The 27414-nt window shown below is 43.4% G+C and overlaps 1 protein-coding gene and 1 long non-coding RNA gene across 4 annotated transcripts in view; one reads left to right on the top strand and one right to left on the bottom strand.

Annotated features, from left to right (window-relative positions):
• PPP1R36 (protein phosphatase 1 regulatory subunit 36) overlaps positions 1-15513 on the bottom strand; it is a 67220-nt gene extending 51707 nt beyond the window's left edge. For all 3 annotated transcript variants that reach the window (XM_053278075.1, XM_053278093.1, XM_053278083.1), the window contains exons 1-6: positions 15359-15513; positions 14139-14203; positions 10805-10891; positions 7911-8035; positions 2727-2793; positions 1053-1151 (exon numbers count right to left, since the gene is read on the bottom strand). In XM_053278075.1, coding sequence (XP_053134050.1) covers positions 1053-1151; positions 2727-2793; positions 7911-8035; positions 10805-10891; positions 14139-14203; positions 15359-15406 — 491 coding nt within the window. In that variant the 5' untranslated portion in view covers positions 15407-15513. The remainder of the gene's footprint in view (positions 1-1052; positions 1152-2726; positions 2794-7910; positions 8036-10804; positions 10892-14138; positions 14204-15358) is intronic.
• LOC128337298 (uncharacterized) lies at positions 15471-20208 on the top strand. The gene is made up of 3 exons (XR_008312224.1): positions 15471-16046; positions 17136-17269; positions 19485-20208. It is a non-coding gene; the product is annotated as an uncharacterized LOC128337298 (long non-coding RNA).
• The last annotated feature ends 7206 nt before the right edge of the window (positions 20209-27414 follow it).

The following is a 27414-nucleotide window of genomic DNA, read 5'->3' as shown; positions in this document are numbered from 1 at the left end:
AGTTACCAATCCACACATGAATCTGTCCCCTTATCTCATGACTGCTAAGTTTACTCAAAAGCCTTCGGTGGGGAACTTTGTCAAAACATAGGAACATAGGAAACTGCCATATACTGAGTCAGACCATTGGTCTATCTAGCTCAGTATTGTCTTCACAGACTGGCAGCGGCTTCTCCAAGTTTGCAGGCAGGAATCTCTCTCAGCCCTATCTTGGAGAAGGCAGGGAGGGAACTTGAAACCTTCTGCTCTTCCCAGAGCAGCTCCATCCCCTGAGGGGAATATCTTGAAGTGCTCACACATCAAGTCTCCCATTCATATGCAACCAGGGCAGACCCTGCTTAGCTATGGGGACAAGTCATGCTTGCTACCACAAGACCAGCTCTCCTCTCCTAAAAGCTTTTTGGAAGTCCAGTATACTATGTCAACTGGATCAGCTTTATCCACATGCTTGTTGACTTGACACTCCCAAAGAACTCCAAAAGGTTAGTGAAGCAAGACTTGCCTGTGCAGAAGCCATGCTGGTTCTTCAGCAAGGCCTGTTCTTCTATATGTTTAACAATTTTGTCCTTAAGTATGGTTATATAAATTTATCCGGCACAGAAGTTAAGCTAACTGACCTATAATTTCCCAGATTCCCTTTTTGAAAATCGGAGTTGCATTAGCTACTTTCCAATCCTCTGGTACAGAGCCAGATTGTAGGGACAATTTACTTGTACTAGCTGTACTAGAAACTATGTTAAACAAACAAGCATTTTTAGAAATGTTTTCTCTTGAGTTATCATCTCCTATTAAAATACCTTGTGAGGAACAGGAACTCATGTATGGTGTATTCTTTGGATTAGAATTTCTTGATACATCTTACAGCTAATCTAAATTCTGGGGTGTGAGAGGTGATCTAACCAGGGGCCATCTGCGACAACAATACAGCAGCTCCTGCGTAGGGAGACACATCAGTAGTGGGACCCTACTACGTGATCTTATGAAGCTGAATGCAGAAGTGCAATTAAAAGCACACACACAAAACCACAAACACACAAACAAGTTTTACTTACCCCATAAAGGATTTCGGCTTGTTCTCCAAAGCTATCTTTTCCAAAAAGAAGGAAATATAGTACAGCAAAGCCATGAGGAAACCATCCAGCTGCTTACATCTAGAGCAAAATTAAAATTCTCACAATATCACACAGGTAAACATCACAGCAGAACACCGTTCTTGAGCCAGGAGTCAGGCTCATATTATGAAAAATCCTGCCCACTTTGCAATGGTACCAGGCGTCTGGGCACCATTTATTGTTAGAGAATCTGCTGCTTCCTCCGTCTTTATCCATATGAATAATGTATTCTAATTTCAGTAGCTTGCTTGCCATAATTCCTGGATGTATTCAGTGACTTTCTGTGCACTCCTAATGCACTTCTGTGTGCACAGCAGTTCTGGCAGTTTCCCTTGCAGCCCCACACAGCTACATTGGATACCATTGTGAAAGTCCCTCTGCCCCTCCAAGTTTCAAAAGTGACTTGTGGGAGGAAATGGGGCTGTAGTGGAAAGGGAGGGTCTGAATACCTCCAGGGCACACGCAGAATGCTTTGGAGCCTGGTCTTTGCTAGTAATTCAGTCACAATGGGAGCATTTTTGCCATTTTATCCCAATGTTTGGCACTGTATTTCACCTGCTAAAAATAATACAATTTCCACATATGTCTCAGGGCCTCTTTACACATTACATTTTAAAGCATAACTGGGGACAAATGTATGCATATATGGAATGAACATGAGCACCTGAACAATATGCATTTGCAGATAGGCAAGGCCTATAAATATGCTGCAGCTGCAGCTCCCTGGTGAGTGTATCAGTAGCAATAAGAAGACTGCCTTTTGAACAGGACAGGAGATTCAAGGAAAGATGACACTCTGTAGAATCATATACTGTATTAGATCAAGAGCGTAGCTTAACCATAACGACATGTTAAAATATAGGAACTTTGGCCCTTTCAATAATAATATATGACATGCACATAGCTAAGCTTTAGGTATCCAAATAGTTTCAGATACTTTATCCCAGTAGCCTTCACAACAACCCCGTAAGGTAAGTCAGTATTGGTAACTTTGCACTACCGATGAGAAGTTAAGTATAGAAGCCTGCCTTAGGCCACCTAGGGCAGGGTTTCTTAACCTTGGGCCCCCAGATGTTGATGAACTACAACTCCCATCATCCCCAGCCATGTCCACTGTGGCTGGGGAGGATGGGAGTTGTAGGCCATCAACATCTGGGGGCCCAAGGTTAAGAAACCCTGACCTAGGGCATTAATATGGTTATCTGGCAGTACAATCCTACACATTTACTCAAAAGTCCAATTGTTTTAAATGGGGCTTATTCCCTAGCAAATGTGTTTAGGACTGCAGTGTAAGATTCCTTTTATCAAGCAATAGCCCTACAAGACTTCTTAATACTAAAAATGAAAGTGGTAACAAGATGCAGCCAGCAGGAACCACATGTAGCTCACAAAGCCAATTGCCCGATGTAAAGATAATTGGGATTTCTGCCACATTTCCTACCATGGAATTGTATGTGCCAGTAACTTTTCATGATTTAGGCCTTGCTACACTTAACAGTGAAGAGATCATATCTAGCCACCCCTGTACTCTATTGGTTCCCTGTTCATTTTACAAGGTGGTATAAAATACATGCAGGAACGCAACCATAAAAACAGAAATACCCAACTGTATACCTCATAACAATGGAGAAAGAAGGCACATGAAAGGTTTCATCTTCATCTGCCAGAAACAAAGCAGCAACTGAAACACCAGAAGAAAGAAAAACATGCATTAAAACTCCTTACTATTTGCTTCCACTTCTGTTCTGCAAAATACAATCTTAAGTACCTTGGATCCAAGTCGTTGAGGGCTTTATAGGTAATAACCAGCATTTTGTATCTTGCTTGGAAACATATTGGCAGCCAGTGCAGTTCTTTTTAAATTGGTGTAATATGGTCCCTTTGGGTTGTCGCGAAAACCAATCTGGCTGCAAAGGACCATGCAAAGGCAGGATGCCTCTGAGTACCAGTTGCAGGGGAGTAACAGCAGGAGAGAGGGCATGCCCTCAACTCCTGCCTGTGGCTTCCAGCGGCATCTGATGGGCCAAAATGCGAGACAGGATGCTGGACCAGATGGGCCTTGGGCCTGATACAGCAGGGCTGTTCTTATGTTCAGAGCACCCTTACAGAGCACATTCACCAGGGATTTAACTACCATTAGGCAAGGGGAGGCAGTCGTCTTGGGGCCCCACTGCCTCAAGGGCCCCCCCAGAGGCACATCACATGACTCCCCACCCACCCATGTTGCACCCCCTATGAATTATGTTGAGTCTCTTGGAGAACGGCAGGAGCAGAGAGTAAAAAAACTAGATTCAATGTGAACTAGATATTCACCATATTCATAATGGGGATGTGAGTGTGAGTGCACTATATATTGTGAAGTGTGTTTGTGTGTGTATATCAGCGAGGGGCCCATTTTAAAATCTTGTCTCTGGGCCCCCTCCAACCTTGCTACGCCCCTGACATTCACAGAGGTTTTTTGCTCTTGTTCTTGTTAACATGTTGCTTCCTTCCCCAGCCCTATATACTAACCACTAGACCACACTGGCTCTCTAGTGCAAGCTAACAATGAACAAACTCCCCTCAGTTTCCAATCAGTGTGAACAACTAAGATTTCAACCCTTTACTACTACCACTACCACCACCACCACCAGGGTACTCAAACTTCTGCTGTTGTAGCTAAGGATGATGGACAATCTAATCCAACAAGTTCTACTCTTTCAAGAGAGTCGTAAAGACCCATCCTTTTAGCCTGGCTTTTAATGATATTTAGCTTTACTGTTATCTAGTTTTAATTGTAATTGTAATCTGCTTTTAATTGGTTTTTTATTTTAATTGTTAATTGATTTTAATGGTTATTTGATTTTAATGTAAACTGCCCTGAGCCACCTTGGAAGGGCAGTATATAAATAACATAAAATAAAAAGCAGTGGACCCAAGTTTGAAAACCTCTGACTTCAGTGTTATTGGTGTTTAAAAGGGTTTCCCCCCCAGATGGAACAGCATAACAAAACACTGGCTTAAGAAGCCACCCTCCCCATACCATCCACTACCTTCCATCCAAAGGTAGAGCCAGTGTGGTATAGTAGTTAGAGTGCTGGACTAGGACCGGTGAGACTCGAGTTCAAGTCCCCATTCAGCCATGAGACTTGCTGGGTGACTCTGGGCCGGTCACTTCTCTCTCAGCCTAATCTACTTCACAGGGTTGTTGTGAAGAGAAACCTAAGTATGTAGTACACCGCTCTGAGCTCCTTGGAGGAAGAATGGGATATAAAGTGTAAAAACAAACAAATCTTAAGTATAACCACATTGATAAAGATTTTTGGAAGTAGATTCATGGCAGACGAGACGAAGCCGTCCTTCACACAGAGTATAACTGATTTATGGAATTTGCTGCTCCGTGACAAAGTGATGCCTATCTTGAAATAGCTTTAAAAGGGGATTAGACAGATTCATGGAGAAGGAAAGGTCTACCAGTGACTACTAGTCATGACAGCCACATGGAACCTCCATGTCACTGAATATCAGCTGCTGGAAAGCAACAGTGGAAAATATATTTAGCCTTCATTCCCTGCCTGTAGGCTTCCCAGAAGCCTGTGGCTAGCCATTGTTAGTCCATGAGCAAGGTCCACAAATTTTGGCCATTAGTACCAGCTCAGGGGACAAATGCTCATATAAGTTGTTGGCAATGTCTACCCCGCTAGAGATGGAAAGTAGGCAATAGCATTGTTGCACTCATAGCTTTCTGTCTGTTATCACCCCTTTTTTATCCCTACCCACAAACAATTAGTGTAAAAGTGCAGCCATTTTTACACAGAGGAAAGGGTTAGAACAGGGGCAGGGAACCTTGGCTTACCAGCTGCTGAACTACAACTCCCATCATCTCCAGCTGCAATTTATTGGGAATTGTGGGAGTTGTCATTCAAAACAGGGCTGGGAATGATGGGAGTTGTAGTTCATAACAGCTGGAGAGCCAAGGTTGCCTACCCTGGGTTAGGGTAACAATGAACCAATTGTTGTCCTCTCTCCATGGAGTAATCTTTGGAGGACATTCCTACCAATTTTCATCGCCATCCCTCTGACAATACAGATAAAACTTTTATAGTAGTTTTTGTGTTTTAAAAACCTTTTTAAAGCTTTTGAACAGGGGCATAAAAAGGCTGGAGTGGGCCCAGAGACAAAATTTAAAAATGGGCCCCTCGCTGATACACACACACTTCACAATATATAGTCATGTGACTTGCCTCTGGGGGGCCCCTCGAGGCATGGGGGCCCCCAGGCAGCTGCCTCCCCTTGCCTAATAGTATTTACACCCCTGCTTTTGAAACACCACCGCAGATTTGGTTGCTGCAGACCCGATGCTCAGGACAATAGAAACATGACAACACACTGAAACCTAAAAGCACTGCAATGCTACCACCTATTTTTCATCTCTAGGGCTGAAGATCTTGTCAAAAATCATGATGTGCAGTTGTCCCCCTGAAATGGTACTAGTGGTGTGCACAGAACTGCACCTCCGCGGTCCGGCACTGGGGAGGGGGGCTCTTTAAGGGCAGGGGAGGGTGTACTTACCCCTCCCACCGCTTTCCCACCTCCAGAGCTCCCGTTTTTTAAAGCATTTGCGGCAGCAGGGTAACTCCCTGCCGCCCCTTCCCCTGTTCCTCAGCAAAAGGCTTCAAAAGCCTGACTGCGCATGCGCACGCTCAGTCAGGCTTTTGAAGCCTTTTGCCAAGGAATGGGGGAAGGGGCTGCAGGGAGGTACCCTGCCGCCCCAAATGCTTTTAAAAATGGGACTGCTGGAGGGAGGAAAGCGGCGGGAAGGGTAAGTACACTCTCCCCTGCCCTTAAAGGCACACACACACACACAGCGTTGAATCGCCGAGCTAGCCCCAGGTCCGGACCAGTCCGGAGGCCCTTAGAATGGGCTCTGGACCGGTCCATGCACATCCCTAAATGGTACCAACCACCCCAGCTGGTTCATATACTACTATATGGGAAGCAGGATGAGGACGGAATGTAGTTACCAGGCACAGAGCCTGACTGCCAGCAGCCCGCTGACCCTGCCCTCCGCGTCTGATGTCAGACGCGGGGGGGGTGGGGGGGTGGTCTGGCTCCCGAATGGAGCCTTGAGGCTCCGTTCAGGAGTTGGAGTCCAACTCCCAAAGGGGCCGCGCAGCCCCTTTAGGAGCTAAACTAAGGCAGCCCGGAGCAGCTCTTCCCTGCAGGTTAAAAGTTAAAAGAACTTTTAACTACTGGAAAAGCCGCAAACGCAGCACCAGTGATTTAACTCCTGGAGGGGCCACGCAGCCCCTTCAGGAGCTACTTAGGCTGGCGCTGTGTTCGCAGCGCAGCCAGGAGCGTCTCTTCCCTGCCTTAGGCAGGGAAGAGCTGCTCCTGGCCGCGCTGCAAATGCAGCGGCCATTTCTGCTCGGGAGCAAAACCAGCACCCCTGCGTCTGATGTCAGATGCGGGGGTGGTGTCAGGGCTGCAAGGCATGGCCCCTGATTGAGCGCGGCCCAGGTTCTTTGAACCCATTCGCCCAATAATAGTTCCGCCCCTGGTAGTTACAACTGAACAAAGTGGAACAGAGGCCTCACCGATGGAAGTCATTGGTTCATGATCAGAGGACTAGGGAAAAGTACTGTTCAGGAGAGGAGGGGAAGGAGTGTCTGGCAGCATCCCTCTGTCCTCCTTTCCTTGTGACTAATTCACAAGATGCTCAGGCTTAGTCTGCCTCTCCCTCAGCCTGTCTGGCAGGCAAGGCAAGGCCAGGGGTATGTTGTGAAGCCTTGGCTATGAGGCTCCAGAGAACAAGAGGAAGCCACAGTGTACAATTGGGGGATTCTCTGTCCGATTCCAGGGCAGATTAACCTGTCTTCTCTTGCTACTAACACTAGCACTATTTATCAGCGGGTGTCACAATTCTTGGCTGATGCATATTAAAGACATGGGAGTGAGGGAAGATGGGGTGGGGCTCATCTTTACTTCTTGTCCCAGGGCCTACTCCAATCCTTGCTATACTGGGATATATCAGGATACTGAAAAGATGGATCTTAAAAAATGAGAAAACAGTAAATCATACCACTGAAAGTTGGATACTGAGCCACTTATTTTGAACTACTTACAACATTTTGTGTTGAGGGTTTGGTTCAGGTTCAAGGCAGACTTAAGGAATTTTAGGTCTGAGCTCATTTCTGGTTCACTGGAAAAACATCTCTGAATCTTTGGTTTGATTCAGTTCGACTCCCTGCTAAAAATATACTGTTTTGCACAGGTTTTCTATGTGGGGCTGGGGGATACATTATGGTCTGGCAAAGAGAATGACCTAGATAACTAAACTGGAAGGGACCAAAAGATTGTTTCTACAATGCTATTAGTCCCCTGCTAATTGAGCAAAGAGGCACCTTTTTAAAGTGGTTATTCTCTTTATTTAGCAGGGGGAGAGTAACTGGCCCTATCCGTCCCCGGCACAGCTTCCCTCCAGTGGCTGTTGCTGGTGTCTGTCTTATGTTTCTTTTTTAGATTGTGAGCCCTTTAGGGACAGGGAGCCATCTTATTTATTTATTTATATCTATGTAAACCGCTTTGGGAACTTTTGTTGAAAAGCGGTATATAAAGATGTGTCATATTCATATTATCCCATGACTCTTCAGTATGTTGGATCTAAGCAGTGTGAGCCATGTAAACAAGGGTTGTTGATTCAGGTTAACACTGATTCAGCAATCCCTGAAGCTATCTCAGATATGCCCAATAACCTCAACAAGCCCTAAGCTGCGTAAACTATTCTCTAAGTCAGTGGAAGCACCCCCATTTACTCACACTTAACATCATCTAGAGTAATCAATTCATTCTGCCCTCGCTTCACCGGTCGAGGCGATTTGTCTTCTGCTCCTCGGATACTGTTTCGGAGAGCAAATATATCTCGAAAATAACTAGGAGTCGATCTACAGAGAAGATGGGAACAAAACTGCTTGAATTCAGTTTCTGCAACCAGAGGCAATTCTAGGGCTAACACCTGGCTAATCCAGATTACATAAGAAACAAAGCCTTGAAGTGGGGGTGGAAACTACTTGCAGGAGACAATGAACACAATTCTAGGTCAGTGTGTATAACTCTCTTCCCACCTTGTCTAGTCGACCAGTTCTCTCATCATTTGTGGGTATGAATTTCTCCACAGGAGAAAAAAGATGATAAATTGTGACAAAAGTATTTCTGATCACCATTGCAAAACACAAACAAACACACACACCCCTTTATAATAGCCAGTTTAACAAAAATAAAGTGGAGAATAATTAGTTCATCTGAACAGGTGTGTATTGAAACAGCAGAAGGGACACATCCCAGCTGATTCAGAAGCAAGAACATAAGACAGTAAGGCAGTTCACATGATCACTATGAGAATAGGACAAGCATCCTACCTGGCTTCAGGAGCTGTGCACACTCCTGTTTTTCAACAGTCTGTTGTTAAACAGCTAGGTAGGAGGAGGGGGAAGTGATTGTCTGTGAGAGAGGATCTGGATAGGACAGCTTCTCCTCCTATCTCGTGAAATTGCTGGTTTGTTTGTTTGTTTGTTTGTTTGTTTGTTTGTTGTTAAATTTATATACCGCCTTTCATTAAAACAATCCCAAGGCGGTTTACAGCAAAATTTAAAAACAAGATTGTAAAAAATACACAATTAAAATATTAAGCTAAAAATATAAAACAAATCTGATTAAAAATGTAAAACAAAAGCATAAAAGCAATACAGAGTACAAAGAGCAGCAGCAGAGATAATCAAATAAAATAAATAAAGGATGATGGTTAGGATGATGTCATTCAACCTGGGTCCTGTCTCAGAGACAATCACCCCCCCTCCTCCTACCTACTTGTTTCCTAACAAAAAATCGGGAACACAAACAGCTCCCAAAGGTGGGTGGGACGCTAGTCCAGCCCTCTTAGCAATCATGTGTACTGCTTTAGTGTATCTTGCTCTCCTTGATCTCTCTCACAAGGCAGTTGTCATTCTGCTACTACTATATATACACACACACACACACACACACACACACACACACACACCCCATTCTTCAATGAAAACATTCTCAAAGCAGTTTACAGAGAAAAAAGAATACTACTACTAGGATGGCTCTGCAGCCACTATGATAGTGATGAGAGGCAAGTCCAGTTGAACCCATGTGTGTAGATGAGGGGCCATAGCATGCGTTTTGCATCCAGAAGATCCTCCGAATCTACAATTAAAGAATCTTGGGTACCAGGACTGTGAAAGTTAGCTGGCAGTTGTTTTCTATGACATCAGAACAGTCAAGCCAATGACAACCAGAGGAGCCATGACTTCACTATCAAAGAAACTGGATCATTTTCATCAGACCTGATACTAGATTCTGGAAAGCTGCTGGCAGTCAGAGTAGACAGTGCTCTGACTCAACATTTAGGCAACTTCATTGGTCCTCACCTATATTCCTAAACCCAATCCTAACATATATTGATCTGCAAGATTAAAGAGTAGAAAAAGGAAGGCAGGCACCATTATATACCTGCACACCAACTCCTCTAGAACAGGGGTTTTCTGCCTTGTAGGCTGGACTACAATTCCTATTATCCCCAGCACAATGACTGAAGGTCACTGCAGCTGGGAATGATGGGATTTGTAGTCCAGCTACATCTGGGGACCCAATGCTGGGAATCCCTGCTCTAGAGTGCAGCCTAAATCTCTCTGTCCAAGATGATCTGAAGTCTCTCTTTTTCTACAGGCCCTTGAGATTCTTCACTCCATCTACATTATCTCATTCTGGGTTTGATCTGGGGATTTCTCACAAGACCACAAGGTAAATCACTGCATTTCAATTTTACAAATGCAGGATTTAGGCTGAGAGATACTGATCTGTCAAAGCATTAAGGATACCTCATACGCTAAAGATTCCTACAGAGAAATCATGTTCTCCCGCCACTCTTCTGTTTGCCTGTTCCACTTCCCATGAAACCATTGACTGAACAGGTCTGATGACACTGATCCAGTTTTTTTTATAGTGAAGTAATGGCCCCTATGGTTGTCATTGGCCTACCTGCTCTGATGTCATAGAAAGTCCCTTAGCCCAGCCAAAGGAAAGATTAAAAGCCAAAGTGCTTTTAAAATACACGAATCTGAATTTTGAGGCCTATGAGTGTGAAATTAAACACCCTCCTCTATGGCACCCCATCACTGATTGCTGAAACCTCATGGGTTTTCATTTGAGCTGTCTCAGATCATGGCTAAAAGATCAACTTGCTTAGACAGGTCCACAATTAAGTGGGAACAGAGAGAGCACAAGACACAGTGGTGCCTGAGACAGGAAATCGGATAGATGCTTCTTTGGCAATAATAATATACTAAATTATTGACAATGTGCTGCCTGAAATGACCATGGTGGAATTAAATGAAGCTGTACGAGATAGGATGGCATGGAGTGCATTGATCCACAGAGTGACCGAGAGTTGGACACGACTGAATGGATAAGAAGAAGCTGCCCTTTAAGGGTCTACCTGAGGCAAGCTGCCTCAGTCTACCTAATGGTAGGCCACATTCTGGCCAGCTATTTGAACTTGCATCTTCAAAGTCAATATACAAGTATTCACTAACCTAGAAAGGGGTGGGGGGAGTAGGTTATCAATCAGTGGCTCTATTACCACTAGTGCCACATGGCTGTATAGTTGAGTGATTTTAAAAATGAAATACCTGTCCAGTGTTTTTGACCCAGATTCCTGGAAGTGGATAGTTTTGCCTTTTTTAAACTTTTCCTTAGGTTCCTCCTTCGGATAAGCACTGCAATGAGATAATGTTTCCCTTGTATATGGCAATGGTATTAATATTTATTTATAAAATGTCTAACATTTCTAACTTCTATTTAAAAAAAAATAACAGAAAACTAGCCCTGCTCTCAGGTTTGCAGTCTAAAATATACCATTGATTGATTAAGTGCCGTCAAGTCGGTGTCGACTCTTAGCAACCACATAGATAGATTCTCTCCAGGATTCTCTCCATGTAAAAGGGGGGAAAGGGATGGAAAGGGAAGAAGAAAATAAGCAAATTCAGGTACCGGTTCTGATATCTCGTTGCATCATTGTTATAATGACCAAGGGGGATGGCTTCTGATGGAGGCATTTCTAGGAGGAGAGGAGCTAAACGGAGCCAAAAACAAGCCAGACAGCTTGTTTTTACTACTTAATGAGAGTTGCTATCTGGCCAGTTTGAACCATCCTGAGCCATTTCCATTGCTTTAATTTTCTGGGGTCAATGGCAGGTGTAACATGAAGAGTTCACAGCAGTGCATCCCCAGGGCCAAACAACAGCACATGTTTGTTTGTTTGATTTCTATACCGCCCTTCCAAAAATGGCTCAGGGCAGTTTACACAGAGAAATAATAAATAAATAAGATGGATCCCTGTCCCCAAAGAGCTCACAATCTAAAAAGAAACATAAGACAGACACCAGCAACAGTCACTGGAGATACTGTGGGGGGGGTGGGGGTGGAGTGAATAGGGCCATGTAACACTGGACTGCCATGAACAGACAGCCTTCAACCAGAAAGCAGACTGGAAGCAGTCCCTTTACATCCAAATACAAGCAGAGGGAGTCCTAGTGCAGCTCAGGATCTTGTTAACACTTCTCCTCTGCACCATTTTTGTACTGAAAGTCTCCCAAAGTACCTAATGCCCCGAAAGAGCCATTAGCCATTTGGAGGGAGGGAACTGTCCACACAAAACTGCACAGAGAGGCAGGGCCGGACTGGGGGCACTGAGAGGGCGCTGGAATGTATGTGGGGAGGGTGCCAGAATGTATATGGGGAGGGTGCCAAGTTTTGAGCAGAATAGGTAATTAAGGGTGAGAGTTGGGGCACAGGGGCACCACATGGGTAGGGCGCACCGGGAATATGCCCTGTTGACCTATGGGCCAGTCCGAGCCTGCAGAGAGGAAGTGTTAGCCCCCTAAGCCATTCATGGCGGATGTAATTGAACATAAAAATGGGCCACTTCCTAGCTTAGGCTCATCTGTTCACTATGCATTCAATATCACGTGCAGTTTGGCTCTCGGCTATTTCAGGTGAAATTCCAGGCATGCTTATCAGCAAATTGAACACTAGCTCAATCATCGGTCTTTCCCTCCCCACTGAGCACCAGCTGGGATTTCTACCTGGCTTTAACTTTAAAAGCGCCACACGGACATTTCTGAGAATGTCTGTTCATTAACTATTAACTTTTTTTTTGAAGAAGAAACTTTTTGTTTAATGCAGAACTGCTCCAGAGATTGGAAGGGAGATTTCTTTGTGACATCATGGTTGTGATCAGCCAATCAGCACAGTGCACAGCTGTGCTCTGCTTCAAAGTTGCAGAACCATTTCCACCCCCTAGCTTGACCCTGGAGTTGACTAGGTACATTCTGACTGACCGCAGTGAGAATAAAATGAAACATCTTATTGTTTACCTTTATAGCTAGAGAGATTAGCATCCATTAGACACGGGTTCCCAACCTTGGGTCCCCAGATGTTCCCAACCTTGGGTCCCCAGGTCCCCTTGGACTACAACTCCCATCATTCCCAGCCACAATGGCCAAAGGGGATGATAGGAGTTGTAGTACAACAATGGGGGTAGTGGGAGTTGTAATCTAACAACATCTGGGGACTCAAAGGTAGGGGCCAGTATTCCCTCTAATAGGGATTCCCAGATGTTGACTACAACTCTCATAATCACCAAGCAAAAGCCATTGCAGCTGGGTAGTGGTGTGCACGGAACCGCCGCAGCGCGGTCCGGCACTGAGGGGGGTCTACCTTTAAGGGCAGGGGGGTAGTACTTACCCCTCCCGCCGCTCTTCCCCCTCCTGCGCAGCATTTAAGATCAATGTTTGGGGGGCGGCAGCGTTCCTCCCTGCCGCCCCTGCCCCCGTCGTTGCCCGGAAGTCCAGTATATACGAGCACACATGCACCCGTCGCGGCACGCGTGCGCCTGTCACCACCGTGCACGTGCGCAGTATTGATCTTAATACTGTGCCCAAAACATTGATCTTAAATGCAGCACCAGAGGGGGAAGAGCGGCGGGAGGGGTAAGTACTACCCCCCCTGCCCTTAAAGGTAGACCCCCTCAGTGCCGGACCACCGGACCGGTCCGGTTCCGAACCGGTTCGGAGGCCTCTAACATGGCCTCCAAACCGGTTCGTGCACATCCCTACAGCTGGGAGTTGTAGTCAACATTTGGGAATCCCTGTTAGAGGGAACACTGGTGGAGGCCTGTTATATCCAGGACACACAGAAACAGGGTCCACAAAGTCCTTTATTGTAAGCAATATCTTAGCATAGTACAATCATCAGGAGCTGAGCAAGCAGTCAGACAAGCCCAAGGAAAGACTGCTCTCTCGTTGTTCTCTGCTCTCTTTTATACATTAGTTATACCGATCCCTTTCAGCTGGTTCTCATAATCAACCCTTTAAAGTAGGGCTGCTCAGCTTCGGCCCTCCTGCAGATGTTGGCCTACAACTCCCATAATCCCTGACTATTGGCCTCTGTGGCTAGGGATTATGGGAGTTGTTGTCCAAAAACAGCTGGGAAGCAAAGGTTGAGCAGGCCTGCCTTAAAGGAACAGTAATTTAAAATCACTTAAACCCTCTTCATTTTAAGTTATTTAAGAGAACACTTTCTTTGTCATGAACCCCACCGCTTACTGAGATCACATGGGGAGGGTTGGTTATGGCTGCCACAGGCCCATTGGTGATGATGCAGGACCAGGCAGGCCTTCCCCATGGCTGCCCCAGTGCTTATACTACCTGTCAGTATAAGATCTTCTCAATCTCTGGCTGCTATTAAAAAAATCACTTAAGAGACTCCTAAGAAAAAATTAGGTGTGCTAAAATTATTTTAAAATGTTTGTTCAAACTATTTTTACATTGTTATGGTTTTAAAATTGCTTTAATTGTTTACTTTGTTTTATTGATTGTTTTAAGTTGTGTACACTGCTTTGAGATCTAGGTGTTAGGTGGTTTATAAATGTAATATATAAATACAGTCTTGCTGAATCCTTACCTTGCAAATTCAAGGGTTTTAGTGTCATCTTTCCAGTACCACAAACCAGGGTTAATTTTTGTAATCTGAAAATGTTTAAAATACGGGGTTAAGCAATTAAATTGAAACTATAGTTTTTGTGTTAGATTTGCAACTAGAAATTCCAATGAGTTCAGAAGTCCACTGTGCTGACTGATAACTCGAAATGTTTCCCAAAGTGGAACATGTAATCCCCAACAGAGTATGCACAAAGCCAGGACTGACGAGGAGGCAAGCCAGGCAGTGCCCTGAGGACTGGGATGCTTGGGTGTCCATCATCCATCAGGATGTCCATCATCCTGAGGACAAGATGATTGGGGCATCTGCCTCAGCTAAGTTAGTATCTTAGAGAAGGGGGACAAATCCCTGCCCCAAGGAGCTTGCTATCTAGAAATCAAGGATAACAACAGAGGAAGTGGAGGCAAGAGTAGAAGAATGTGTGATTATTTCTGTCACGTTTATTTATTTATTTTATTTACATTTTATATCCCGCTCTTCCTCCAAGGAGCCCAGAGCGGTGTACTACATACTTAGGTTTCTCCTCACAACAACCCTGTGAAGTAGGTTAGGCTGCGAGAGACGTGACTGGCCCAGAGTCACCCAGCAAGTCTCATGGCTGAATGGGGATTCAAACTCAGGTCTTCCCGGTCCTAGTCCATCACTCTAACCACTACACCACACTGGCACATGCACTTAGGATATTATGGCAGTGGGGCTTCGTTACATTAGAGCGGGTGTTCCCAACCTCGGGTTTCCAGATGTGATTGGACTACAATGCCCATCATCCCCAGCCACATTCTGCAACATGGTCCAACAACATCGAGGGACGCAAGGCTGGGAAACCCTGTATTAGAATATAGGAATTAGGGGGTTGTGCCTAAGACTTCAAGGAAATGTGGGTCTGAGGAGGGAGAGGAAGAAGTCAGGGATGCAGAGTTCAGTGTTTGTGAGCTTTCTTTCAGAGGCCTACAACTACAAGCCTGGCATATTCTCCAAATGAAATTTAATTAATAAAAGGCTGCATTATCAGTCAACAGAGACTACAGTTTCTATTCCAGGAGCATCCACTTAGGGAACAATGCCCAAGGCCCACCCTCTTTGGCCAAGTCAGGGATTTCCACACACACCCACATTTCTGCTGCTGCGGACGTGCAGCAGCTATTCGACAACGCTTACACGCACAGCCAGGAATGGAAACTTACAGGCAGCACAGCTCCCTTGGGCAGCTCCAGAAACTGAAGCTGCGACATGGTGTGGCATTGCTTACTGCCAGTATCCTAGCAACAGCTCTCTCTCCCATTGGGACCGAACAGCCCGGCTTCCTCCCGGAAAACTACAAGTTCCATCATGCAATGCTGGGAGGATTCCGTTCGTGGGAAGAATCTTTAACCCTTTTGTAACCGGAGGGCGTTTCAGCCCCAGCAGCTTGGCGTGGCAAAGTGCTGCATCGCTACGCTGTCCAAAATGCCCCCTCATACACCAATATGTACTATTAATATACCCTCTAACATTTTACAGTCAGGTGCAAAGCTGTTATGTACTCCGTAACTTTTATTCTTGCAGGCAACAAGGATAACTGCTTGAGCTCCCACACTGTTCAAGCCTCTTTATTTTTTGTATATATAAACATCGCACACTCAAGGCGACTCGCAGTTCAAAAATAACACACCCAACCCCAACACACACACACACACACACTCTAACAGTCTGTCTACCCGATCATAAAATCAGGGAACAGCAATTGGCCTTTTAAAATAGTAATGTGAGTAGACATTCAACCAAAGGCATGCTGAAATAAAACAGTTCTCACTTGGAATTTCACTGCCCCCGCAAAGAGATATTTATTTATATACTCTGCAATCGCCCGTCCTGCCGTGGCTTCAGAAAAAGGTATTGGCAAACTATCGTTTTGTTTTGAAAGCGAAAAACGCAGAAGATGCTTCCTCCAGAAGGGTTCGGGTATTCGCCTCTTCTGCTCTTTTCCTAGCAACTTGGGAGAGACGTCTGAAAGCTAAAAGACTCACTCCAGTGCAGCAGCAGAGGTAGCTAACCTGAGGCTCTCAAATTTTTGTTGGACTACTACAACTCCCATCATTTCCATCTGCAATCATCCCCAGCTGTAGCAGATTGTGTCTGGGGATTATAGGAGTTGTAGTCACCTAATGGTGCAGCTGGGAAATGACTTGACTAGCAAGCCAGAGGTTGCCTGTTTGAATGCCCACTGGTATGCTTCCCAGACACCTATACTGGGCAGCAGCAATATAGGAAGATGCGGAGAGGCATCATTTCATAATGCACGGAAGATGGCAATGGTAAGCCCCTCCTGTATTCTACCAAAGACAACCACAGGGCTCTGTGGTCGCCAGGAGTTGACACCGGATGGCACACTTTGCCTAGTCCAACAACAGCTGCTCAGGTTGGCATGCCACCAAAGTTGCAAGCTATCTCTATAAAACAGGGAGAGCATTTCACTACAGTCAGATATCAGAAAATAGAAAGTGTATCTAATAAACAATGGGAGTTGATGCTAGAGCTCTGATCAAGTATATTGCCTCTAGTCACCATTATGCCACTTGGGAGATGTGGGAATAACACATTAAATACTTTCACTCCTAACATGCATTAATTACCACTGGAATCCACTCTTTCAAAAATCTATTTTCAGGATGGTTGTGTTGAGCTTTGATTATGAAAACGCATCCACACATGTGTTGTTAACTTAACAGATTCATTTTTTGTTTTTTAAGGCTGGGGGGCAGTCTATGCAGTTGACCGACAGGACTCTTACTTGCTTAGATTTATATACCACCCTTCCTAAAGTGGTTCAGGGCTGTTTACATTAAAATAAAAAACGCATAATAGTTTGAATAGTTCTTAAGTCTGCAGAGGCTGAGTTGTGCTTAAGGGACGTTATGTTGTACGTGTGCTCAGGTGTCTGTATACACATTCATGTTTTCGTGTTTTGCCATTTTAAAATAGTCATGTGTGAGAAGACATTCAACCAAAGGCGTGCTGAAATAAAACAGTTCTCACTCGGAATTTCACTGCCCCCGCAAAGAGAGATTTATTTATCTACTCTGCAATCGCCCATCCTGCACTGACTTCAGAAAAAGGTATTAGCAAACTATCGTTTTGTTTTGGAAGCGAAAAACACAGAAGATGCTTCCTCCAGAATGGATCTGGTATTCGCCTCTTCTGCTCTTGACTGTACATGTGTTCATTTTAAAAGTGAACCTGAGAACAGACCCTCTCAAACACAGGTACAGATGGGATGTGTACTGCTGTGCACGTGTTCAACATGTGTGACTATGTGCATACACTGTAAATATAGTGTATATACATTGAACATAGCGTGTAACAGGACTGTCAGTTCCCTGGTTTTGATTTTGTTTTAGAAGGCCAGGTTCCCTGGCTCATGTCAGCAATAGGTTTCCTTGTGAATATATTGGCATAGTTACCTTAACATTTACACTGTACTATGCAGCGCTGAATTAATTCCCAGTACTGCAACTGTTCATTTGTTTATTTCTGTACCAGGTCAGTTACCTGCCAGATGCTCCCTTCTGTTTTCTATAAGCAGTTCCTTGCCTCGGGAATAGAAACTAAGAATGTCCATTATGAAAGGCAGTCTGAGCTACTCTCTAGTACTTTTCCAGACAAGATTATTCCCCCCCCCCCACATCATCCTGTCTGCTTTTTTGGCAGGAAGAAAGGAGAAAGGTCTGGTAGGAAGAGCAAGGTACAAGCCTGGCTTGAAGGGTCTGGGTGCCTTTATGTTGCTGAGGCTTATTCTAAATCTGCTCCCACCCTTCTCTCTCTCTCTCTCACCCCCCCCCCAATGTATCTCACCTTTCTGTCACAGTGCAGCCTAAGACATCATACACAGGCCATCATCCCTGACCAGACATAGGCAAGCTTAGCTTCAGTTTCATGGCTGTAGCATATGCCCTCAGATCACAGCTTGGGACCCTATTGGCTATGCTCTCTCTTCTGCCTGTGTTCACACATTGTTTAGAGAGGAATTTAAAACCAGCCCAGAAACAGAACTCCCAAATGATGATTGAGGTCCACCACCTAGTTCAAGAAATTTCAGTCCATTAATTGTATATGAGCCCCAATGTGGTTTTAATAGATGAGTCAGCAGGGGTGGTCCGTAACATCTGAGAGGGATGAATGTTCATTGTTATTTTTGACAAGGTCTGCACCCCTAGAGATGGGAAATAAGTGATAGCATTGCAAGACTTCAAGCACATTCTCATGCTTTTATTGTCCTGAACATTGCACAGCAACAGCCACATTTGCAATGGTACTCTAAGCTTTTAAAAGTTTCAAACACAAAGAAACTACTATACAGTTTTATCAATGTCAGAGGAATGGAACAAAAATTGACAGGAATGTCCTCCAATTATTTCTCCACAGAGAGAGTAGTTTGTTCTTTGTTACCCTAACCCTGACCCCTTTCTTTGTAAAAAAAAAAAATGACTACAATCTTACCTAATCTTTTGGGGTAGGGATAACAAAGGGATGGTAACACAGAGAGAGCTGTAAGTGCAACATTGCTATCACCTAGTTTCCATTTCTAGTGGCAGAGATGTCATGGACTGTTTGCAGTGGGGCCAGGGTTCACAGACATATATTTGCCACCCAAGACTGGATCAGCCCTTAAGCATACATACGCCTGAAAAACTCAACGCAAGCAGCTTTAAAACTGTTGCTTCATGGCTGTGCAGTGCCAGAGGCAAAGCTAAGGCTTCTATAGAAAGTTCCTGGCTGAAGTTGATGACCAATGGCAACGTTTGCTTGACTTCAAAGTCTTTAGAGTGAGAAAGCTGGAGTGTTCAATTAGCACACAGTGCCATTTATGAGAAGAGAGCTTAAATTAGAAAACCTGAATAGCTAGTTGCTCATACTAATGAAGGTCTCTCAGTTCCCCTTTTTGTTGCTGATTATTTTATTTCATTTTATCTTTCAGCCAGTGCCAGCTATTTTGATCTTGCTGGGAATTTGTTCTGTGGTTATTCTAGTAAAGAACCTTTGATTATTAACCCACCACAAAGAGATACCTCTTAAACACAGTCGGTGCACATAAAGTACTAATCTCTGCATCCATAACTTAAATTTTCATTTAGCATTTTGCAGAATCATCATCATCCTTTATAGTGCTTTGGTTCTCTGGAATCCTTATTCATATTCTTTAATGGTTCTATGCATTATTTTTAAAAATCCCATTTTGCAGATGAAGGGCTAATGTTGAGAGACAGCAAATTTCTCAAAACCTCAGAAAGTCTATATAGCTTAAATGGGATTTTATTCTGATTCATTTGCTAGAGGCTTTCAAACAGAGGCTCAACAGCCATCTCACAGGGATGCTGTGTAGCAGATTCCTGAATGGAACAGGGGCCTGGATGAGAAGACCTAAAAGGCCCCTTCCAAATCTAAAATGCTGTGACTTCTAGATCCATTCATAAGACTTTGCCCACAGGATCCAACCACATTTTCTGTGAAGAAGAAAATAAAAGAAGTGAGCTTTCTGGAAAATGTATAGAACTCTTTTTCACTTTCTTTTAAAATAGATGATTACCTTAGAATCCATCTTCCCTGCAAAGTCTTGGGCTTAAACCTGTGGTCCTCTCCATTCCCATCTGCATCCAGACCAACCTGGGAGCAGGGGCCTGTATTTTTTGCTGTTACCCTATCACCACGTATATTGACGAAGCAGAATGAATAAATGAATGAAGTCAAGTCACCAAGAGTATTCTGCGTTGTATTGTGGCCTTCAGTACCTGCTGATCTAGGGAGGCAATCCGCCTCTTATGTACCACTCTTTCCCCAAAAGCCTGCTGTGCAGAAAGGCAAGTAATGAGGAGAATAAAATTAACAAATCTAGTCTTTTTGCTTCAAAGACACCACCCAGAATGTCTGCTGCACCAGCCTCAATGACATTCATTAGAATTACTCAAGGCCATACCAGTTGTTGCAAAAGATGTGCCAAGAAGATTGTACTCTTTAGTCTAGAGAGTTTTGGAAGTTCTTTTTAAGTTTGTATTTCATAAAGAACATCAAAGTAGAAACAAATGCTACCTAGTCCCTATTATTCACCTGGCTTGCATGTACCCATTCACCTGGCTTGCATGTACCCATTGAGCTAAACTGGGAACATCACTCACAGCTCAGCAACCACACCTATAACATTCTCATAATCCTATTCACATTTTGCAAATTGCAGCCCAGTAGAATGTAGGGTAATGCTAGTTTAGTCTGTTGTGCCGATCAAGTTGACAGACTAGAATCAAAATTTATATATAAAAAACCTTCAGTTGAAGTCGATAATTAAAATTTTCACTCATGCTCCAAAGAGTACAGAAATTGAAAGTGAAGGTGATTAACTTCTGCATTATGTAAAGCTGTTGTACAATCTTGTATATCAGGCTGGCTTTACAAGTTAAGCTCCATGCAGCCACACTTTGCCTTGGTCTTTCAGCTAAACATTGGACTAAGGAGGAAGCATCCAGGCAGAAATTCAACACATGAAGCTTGCTAGAGATGCGTTTCTGCCCAGTGCATCTCTGCAGGGCACAGTGCTTCTCCCAAATACCACTTATTATAGTAAATATCCAGGCAGAAATTTAACAGGTGCAGCATCCACAATCACTTGCTAGAGATGCCTATTAAAAGGGTCTCAAATACTATTAAGAGCACAAGAGAACAGATTTCATTGGCACCTCAAAAGGTAACAGAGGACACCAGGCAAACAGGAGAGCATTTCATAACTCGGGCACCACCACTGAAAAGACCTTTTCTCATAGCCACCTGCTCAACTTCAGAAGGTGGTAGTACCCCCGAGGAACTCTGGAGATACTAATCCTATCTCACACGCCAATTAAGGTTACTCTGGGCTGTTTAAGACCTTTAAAGTCAAGACCAACACTTTGAATTGTTTCCAGAAACAAAGTGGTAGCCAGTGAAATTATTTAATGTAACATAATACACGTATAGGGCACCCTCAGTATAAATACTAATACACCTATAGGGCACCCCAGGGCACCCCATAATACACGTATAGGGCACCCCAGGGCAACATACAACTAAACACATTCAAGAGAGAATAAACATCAACATAAAATCATTACAATACTTGTGGAGACAATGACCATAAAATCAGGAATATCCAGAAAGTCCATTAAGAAAACACTAAAACAAGAGATATAAAGCATTCAGGAATTTTAGCACAGGGATAACATATTATTCTCTCTCCTAAAGGACTCAGATATCCTCAAGCTCCAAAAATGAAAGATTTCTGGCAACGGATAACATCCTTGCTTCCCCCTGCCCCAACCTCGGTGTTCCGTTTGTTCTGTCTTGCAAGTAAACAGAAACTCCTTTTGTGGTAACGCTTTTCAGGCCAAGCAGAATCAGTTCTCTTACCACTGGGTGTGTCAGCATCAAGCATTTCTGCTCAGGTAAAGTTAAAGGGTGCCGTCAAGCCGATTTCGACTCCTGGCGCCCACAGAGCCCTGTGGTTTTCTTTGGCAGAATACAGAAGGGGTTTGCCATTGCCTCCTCCTGCACAGTATGAGATGATGCATTTCAGCATTTTCCTATATTGCTGCTGCCTGGTATAGTACCAGCAGGGATTCGAAACAGCAACCTTCTGCTTGTTAGTCAAGCATTTCCCCACTGTGCCACTTGAGGTGGCTTCTGCTCGAGTGGCAGCACTAAATTCCTCTCCTGCTCAACAAGCTACACTAAAGTCTCTCAAGCACACTTATTTGGAAGCGAACCTCAATGTTTCCAGTCAATTTTTCTTCCAAGCAAACAAGAAGCACTTCCAGATGTCTCAGTCAGTCTTTATTAATACAGCCAATGGCCAGAATTACAAAAATAAAATCATTTAGAATTAACAACTTCATTCCGAATAACACCACAAATATAACAGAATTTAGCAACATTGAGTAAGTTCTCCTCTTTACAATCCTTTAAAATTAAATTTAAATAATCAGTTTCAGTTAATCCTGGAAACAGGATAAGTTGAGGTGAAATGTATTTCTTCCTAATATCACTGTAAAATTGGCAATACAAAAGAACATGAGCCGTCGTCTCAACTTCTCCCGATCCACACGGACAAACACGGCAATGATAAGGAATATTTTGGAATCTCCCCTGCAGCACAGCTGTATTCAAGGCGTTACAACGGGCCAAAGTTAAAGCCCTACGAAATTTAGGTACTGTAAGAAGAGATACATATCTGGCTGGGGAATAGCTTACAGTTTCGACATTCAGGAAAACACCCCTAGGAATTAAACTCCTGTCAATCTGAGATTCCATATCGAGAATCCTTTCCTTAAGTCTGCCCCTAGCCTCCTCATAAGGCAAACTAAGGATGGCTGCAGGTGAAAATCCATAGTACTGCAATCTCGCTTCAATAGCTTCCAACCAGGCTGAGCGATAAGAATCTTGAAAAATCAATGAGACAATACCAATAGGCCTAAACATCAATTTGAGCCAATAGCTCAAAATGAAAAGCCATGCCCAGGCTTCAACTTTAATCAATCCTGCCTCAAGGCGCAGCACTACTCTGGGCACACAGCCAGGTACTTGAAAGATGTTTTTCAGAAAGGTTGATTGTATTGCCTCAACTTTCTCGAAATTGGAGTATAGCCCCAACTGAACACCATACAGTAGTTGAGCCCTTACCTTTGCATTAAATAGTTTGATGGCTGCTGGGACATACTGAGCACCTCTAGAGCGGAAAAAGGACTGGATCAAATTAGCACTTCTTCTTCCACTCTGGATAACATAATCTCTGTGCAGTAGTCGTGATCCAGTAGCAGAAAAAACAATCCCGAGATATTTGAATTGTTTCACTTGTTCAAGTTGGACTCCATTAAAAAACCAGCGATGTAAAATAGGACGTCTTGCAAATACCACAATTTTAGTTTTGGAACAATTAACTTCCAGCAGATTCAACTTACAATAATCATCAAGGGCACGCATAGCTCTCCTTAAACCCACTTGAGTTCTAGATAAAATTACCGCATCATCAGCATAAAGCAAAATGGACAAATGTCTTGTGCCTAACTTAGGTGGATGGTGATGCAGTTGATTCAAGTGAGCGATCAATGAATTAATATATAGGTTAAACAGCAAGGGAGCCAAAATGCATCCCTGTCTAACTCCTCTAGATACCAGTACTTCCTTAGTAAGATGCCCAACTCTAGAACAACGAACTCTGATCCTAGAATTATTATGAAGCTTGCGAATGAGGCATAGAAGATGACGATCAATTGTGGATTCAGACAGCTTAGACCATAATTTATCACGCGGGATCAGGTCAAATGCAGCCCTAAAATCGATAAAGGCGGCAAAAAGAGCAGCCTTATGAGCAAGCACATATTTCCCAACAAGATGTTGAAGGATTAAAGCCGGATCCAAAACTGATCGATCCGCTCTAAATCCAAATTGCTCATCCGATAGAATGTTTTCTCTATCGCACCAATCCACCAATTTGCCATACAGATGCCTAGCATAGAGTTTAGCAATAGTACTAAGTAAACTAATTGGGCGATAGTTCTCTGGGAGTCTCCTATCTCCCTTTTTGTAGATAGGAATAATGATTGCTATGCCCCAATCACTCGGGATCTGAGTGGTTCGGTCTATAAAAGTGAATAGGGAAGCTAAAACAGGAGACCACCAAGCCATGTTACTCTTAAGTATCTCTGCGGTAATATGGTCAATACCTGGGGCTTTGCCTGATTTCAACTGGGTAATAAGAGCATTGATTTCACTGCATGACACCGGAGGCCAGTCTGATGATGGAGCCGAAATGTCTGTTAAATGGAAGACTAAATTGTCCTCCTTTTGGAATAACTTCGTGAAATGTTGCTCCCAAACTAATGGGGGGATTACATAATCAAAAAGAATAGAATTGCATCGTAACTGACAGGTAATCAGTCTCCAGAAGACTGCAGAGTTTCTAGCTTTAGCTGCCATAATTAATTGATTCCAGTCAGCCATAACTGCTTCGCTCTTTTTGCGCTTTATAAGAAGTTTATAAGCTTTCTTCCTATCCATCGCCTCAGCCAATGAGGTAGAGGTCAGAGTAGTTCTGTGGACCAAAAGGGCAGCAGTAAGTTGGTGTTTAGCTTTGTAACACTCCTCATCAAACCACCCATGGGAGCTTTTTGAGATCCCACCAGCTCCCCCAGGCTTTGGCCGAGTAAGAATAGGTTGTAGGGTCTGTATTATTTTGTCATAAGATCTTAAAAAGTCTGGCCCAAGTTCACAACCACCAGATAGTATAACTGAGCGAAGCATATCAATGTTACGAGACGTCAGTAAGGAGTCCACCCTAGCACCCAAACTATCCGACCATCTCACCCGAGAGGGACAAACCTCCAGATCAGAAGTGGGGGTACAAATCACATCCAATTTAGGTAAAGTATCAAAATTTAGGAGTAATTCCCCCGGGAGGTGGTCACTCTCACACCGGATAACAATTCTAAAATTTACCAGCTGAGTAAAAAGCGAAGGTGAGATAGCCATATAATCAATTGTTGAAAAGCCAGCGCTAGACCAATATGTATATTCAGCTGGATAATCACCATACATTGCCCCATTAAGAATATGCAAGTTTAGTTCATCAAAAGTTTGTAATAGGCATAGCCCAGCAAAATTTCCCTTGGAGTCCTTAAATTGACGAGTTAACAGTGGGTATTGAATTTCCCCATCAAATGAATAAGATTTAAACATAGCAAATAGTTTTTGATTATTATCAGCCAGCCTAGCATTGAAATCGCCGGCAATTATCAAATGCGCTTGAGGATACAAACATTGGAGACCTTCTATGTATAATTTCAGTTTAGACCATATTGACTTAATGCAAACAATCCGATTCAAAGGTGGAATGTATACATTAATGAGTAATAGGAGCAAGGCCTTAGCTTTAACAAGAAGGGCCATAGCAAACTGGTCACAACTCGGTAGTAAAAGACATTCAAAATTAAGAGCAGTGTTAACTGATATGCAGAGACCACCAGTCGCTCTACCTCTATTCACTGGAGGAGTAGCTGCAAGTGAGAAGGTAACAAAACTATTCAAATACGGGTCCTCGGTCATCCAAGTTTCCTGCAAAAAAAGAAGGTCAGCGTCCACCAGAAATTTCCGAAATTCCAAATCCAGCAGTTTTGTCCTTAGTCCAGCCACATTCCACGAGAGACTTTTGAGAAAACGGCTCTTACAAAATTGTCAGTCAGAATGCTCAGTTACAATATTAGCATAATCCAAAAGTTGCCTGTGTTCCATATACGGACCAGTAAAATCAGCAAATGCCTGAAGGTCCTCCATCTCGGGCTGAAATGACTGGTCTAGCAGAGAAGGAAGAAGAGCTGGAGAACCAGAATCTTGCAAATTCATTAGGGCAGGCATAGGAGATAGTGCTGCCTTAGTTTGAATAGCTTCCTGCAAAGGTTGACGGGATGAACCTGTATTTAAGAGTAACATACATTGATCAAAATGTGGATCTGCAGAGAAAGGCAATACTTGACCCTCCCATGCAGGGTCCCTCTTGTCTTGGGATGAACTGTCTAATAGGATTGGTAATTCTGGCAAAGTATCCGATTTAATACAGATCCTCTGACTAGACTCCAGTTCCTCCTGCATAACAATTAATTGTTCATCTGTTCCAGAGGTGGAAGGAGAAGAATGATCAGGAAAAGAATTGATCTCTGATAAGGTCAACAGCTGGCTACTATTCAATTCATCCGGAGAAATACTAAGATTGTTTCCAGAATTTCCAGAGTTATTAAAGGACTCACAGTCCATCTTAACAGATAAAATTTGCAATTGATTCATAGCAGAATCAGCCAAGGGGGAAATGTCCTGAGCAATATCCTGAGGGAACACAGAGCATTTAACAGCCGAAGTGAAATTCCTATTTGACACTTCAGGAGAGCTCTTCCTTTTAAATGTTTTAGAATAAACATCAGCAAAAACTCTTTGAGGTTGGATATTGTAGATAGCCAAAAAATCATGCATACGTAGAAGAGAAAGCGGAATTAAGGATGACTTGAATGTGAGGAGAAGCTTAAGAGTATTCGGTCTTCTGGTGGGTTGTATATCATATGACTGAAGATCAATAAAATTGATATGGAATGAAAGAAGTTGTGCAAGAGAGCGCTTAATTAAAAACCAACTAGACCATCGGCTTGAGTTCAAACGGTTCAAAGAGATTAAAAGAGAAACTTGCTTCAATTGTAAAACTTTACTAAGACAGCCTATAGGGGCTGCTTTTTCATTGGGAGTCTCCTTGCAATGAGTAGAGGCAAAATTAGAATTAACATTAGCCCAATCATCTGAGTTCACTTGACAAATCTTTTGAGATCCTTCAGCAGAATATAAGTCAAACTTCTTGGTCTCATATTTGGAGGAAGTTGAAGTTGATACTGAAGATAGTTTATTGACTGCAACCTTAAGTTCATCAAGCTTAGCAACAATTGATGACATACGCTGAAATAAACAAATAAGCGTCTCTGATGTAAGAAGTGAGAGTTTAAGGCATGGATCACTAGCCGTGCTAGCCAAAGGGAAAAATGACTCTTTAGTTGGATCAGACAGATTCTGTGCTTGAGGAGAGTCTGTAAGCAGAAAGGGAGTAGGAGTGGATAAAGATAGAGACAAGGAAGAAGCAAAGTTCTCTCTAACTCCATCTCCTTTCTGCCTTCCAGTCACATCTAATTCAGAAGGGAGAGTCTCATTCCCCAAGAACTTTAACTCTTGGCATAAAATGACTTCATCATTACTATCACTTTTATGAGCATTCCGTTGTTTTGATAAGAAGGTATCCAATTTAGTCTGGACAAAGGCATGCTTTGGAGATCCAGAGTTCAACCCTTGCTCTCGTGATTTAAATCTAGAAGATTTATTCTTAGTCATAACACCTCGAAGACCAGTCAGGAGATCTCTTTATAATAGAAAACAATCAGGTAGTCCTTGTTAATACTCTATGCTCAGTCTCCTTTCTGACGTAGTTTCTCAAATAGATATTAGCTCAAATAGAATAAAAACAAATTAAAACAAGCCAAACAGCAGCTGCTGTGCTTCAGGATTTTCCTCAGAGGCAGCTAGCCAAGTTGATAAAACGAAATAAACAAAGCTAAAAGATTAAAAGAGTAAGCTCACAAAAACGCTGTCCTCCCATCAGCGTCTTGACTGGAACTTCCAGATGTGCTCCTTGTAGCGTCAATCCTTGCTTGTTCATTAT

Source organism: Hemicordylus capensis, chromosome 1 (genome assembly GCF_027244095.1).
Source record: "Hemicordylus capensis ecotype Gifberg chromosome 1, rHemCap1.1.pri, whole genome shotgun sequence".
Classification (NCBI taxonomy): domain Eukaryota; kingdom Metazoa; phylum Chordata; class Lepidosauria; order Squamata; family Cordylidae; genus Hemicordylus; species Hemicordylus capensis.
Note: the sequence above shows the minus strand (reverse complement) of the source record. Positions and strands in the feature narration are given on the sequence as shown.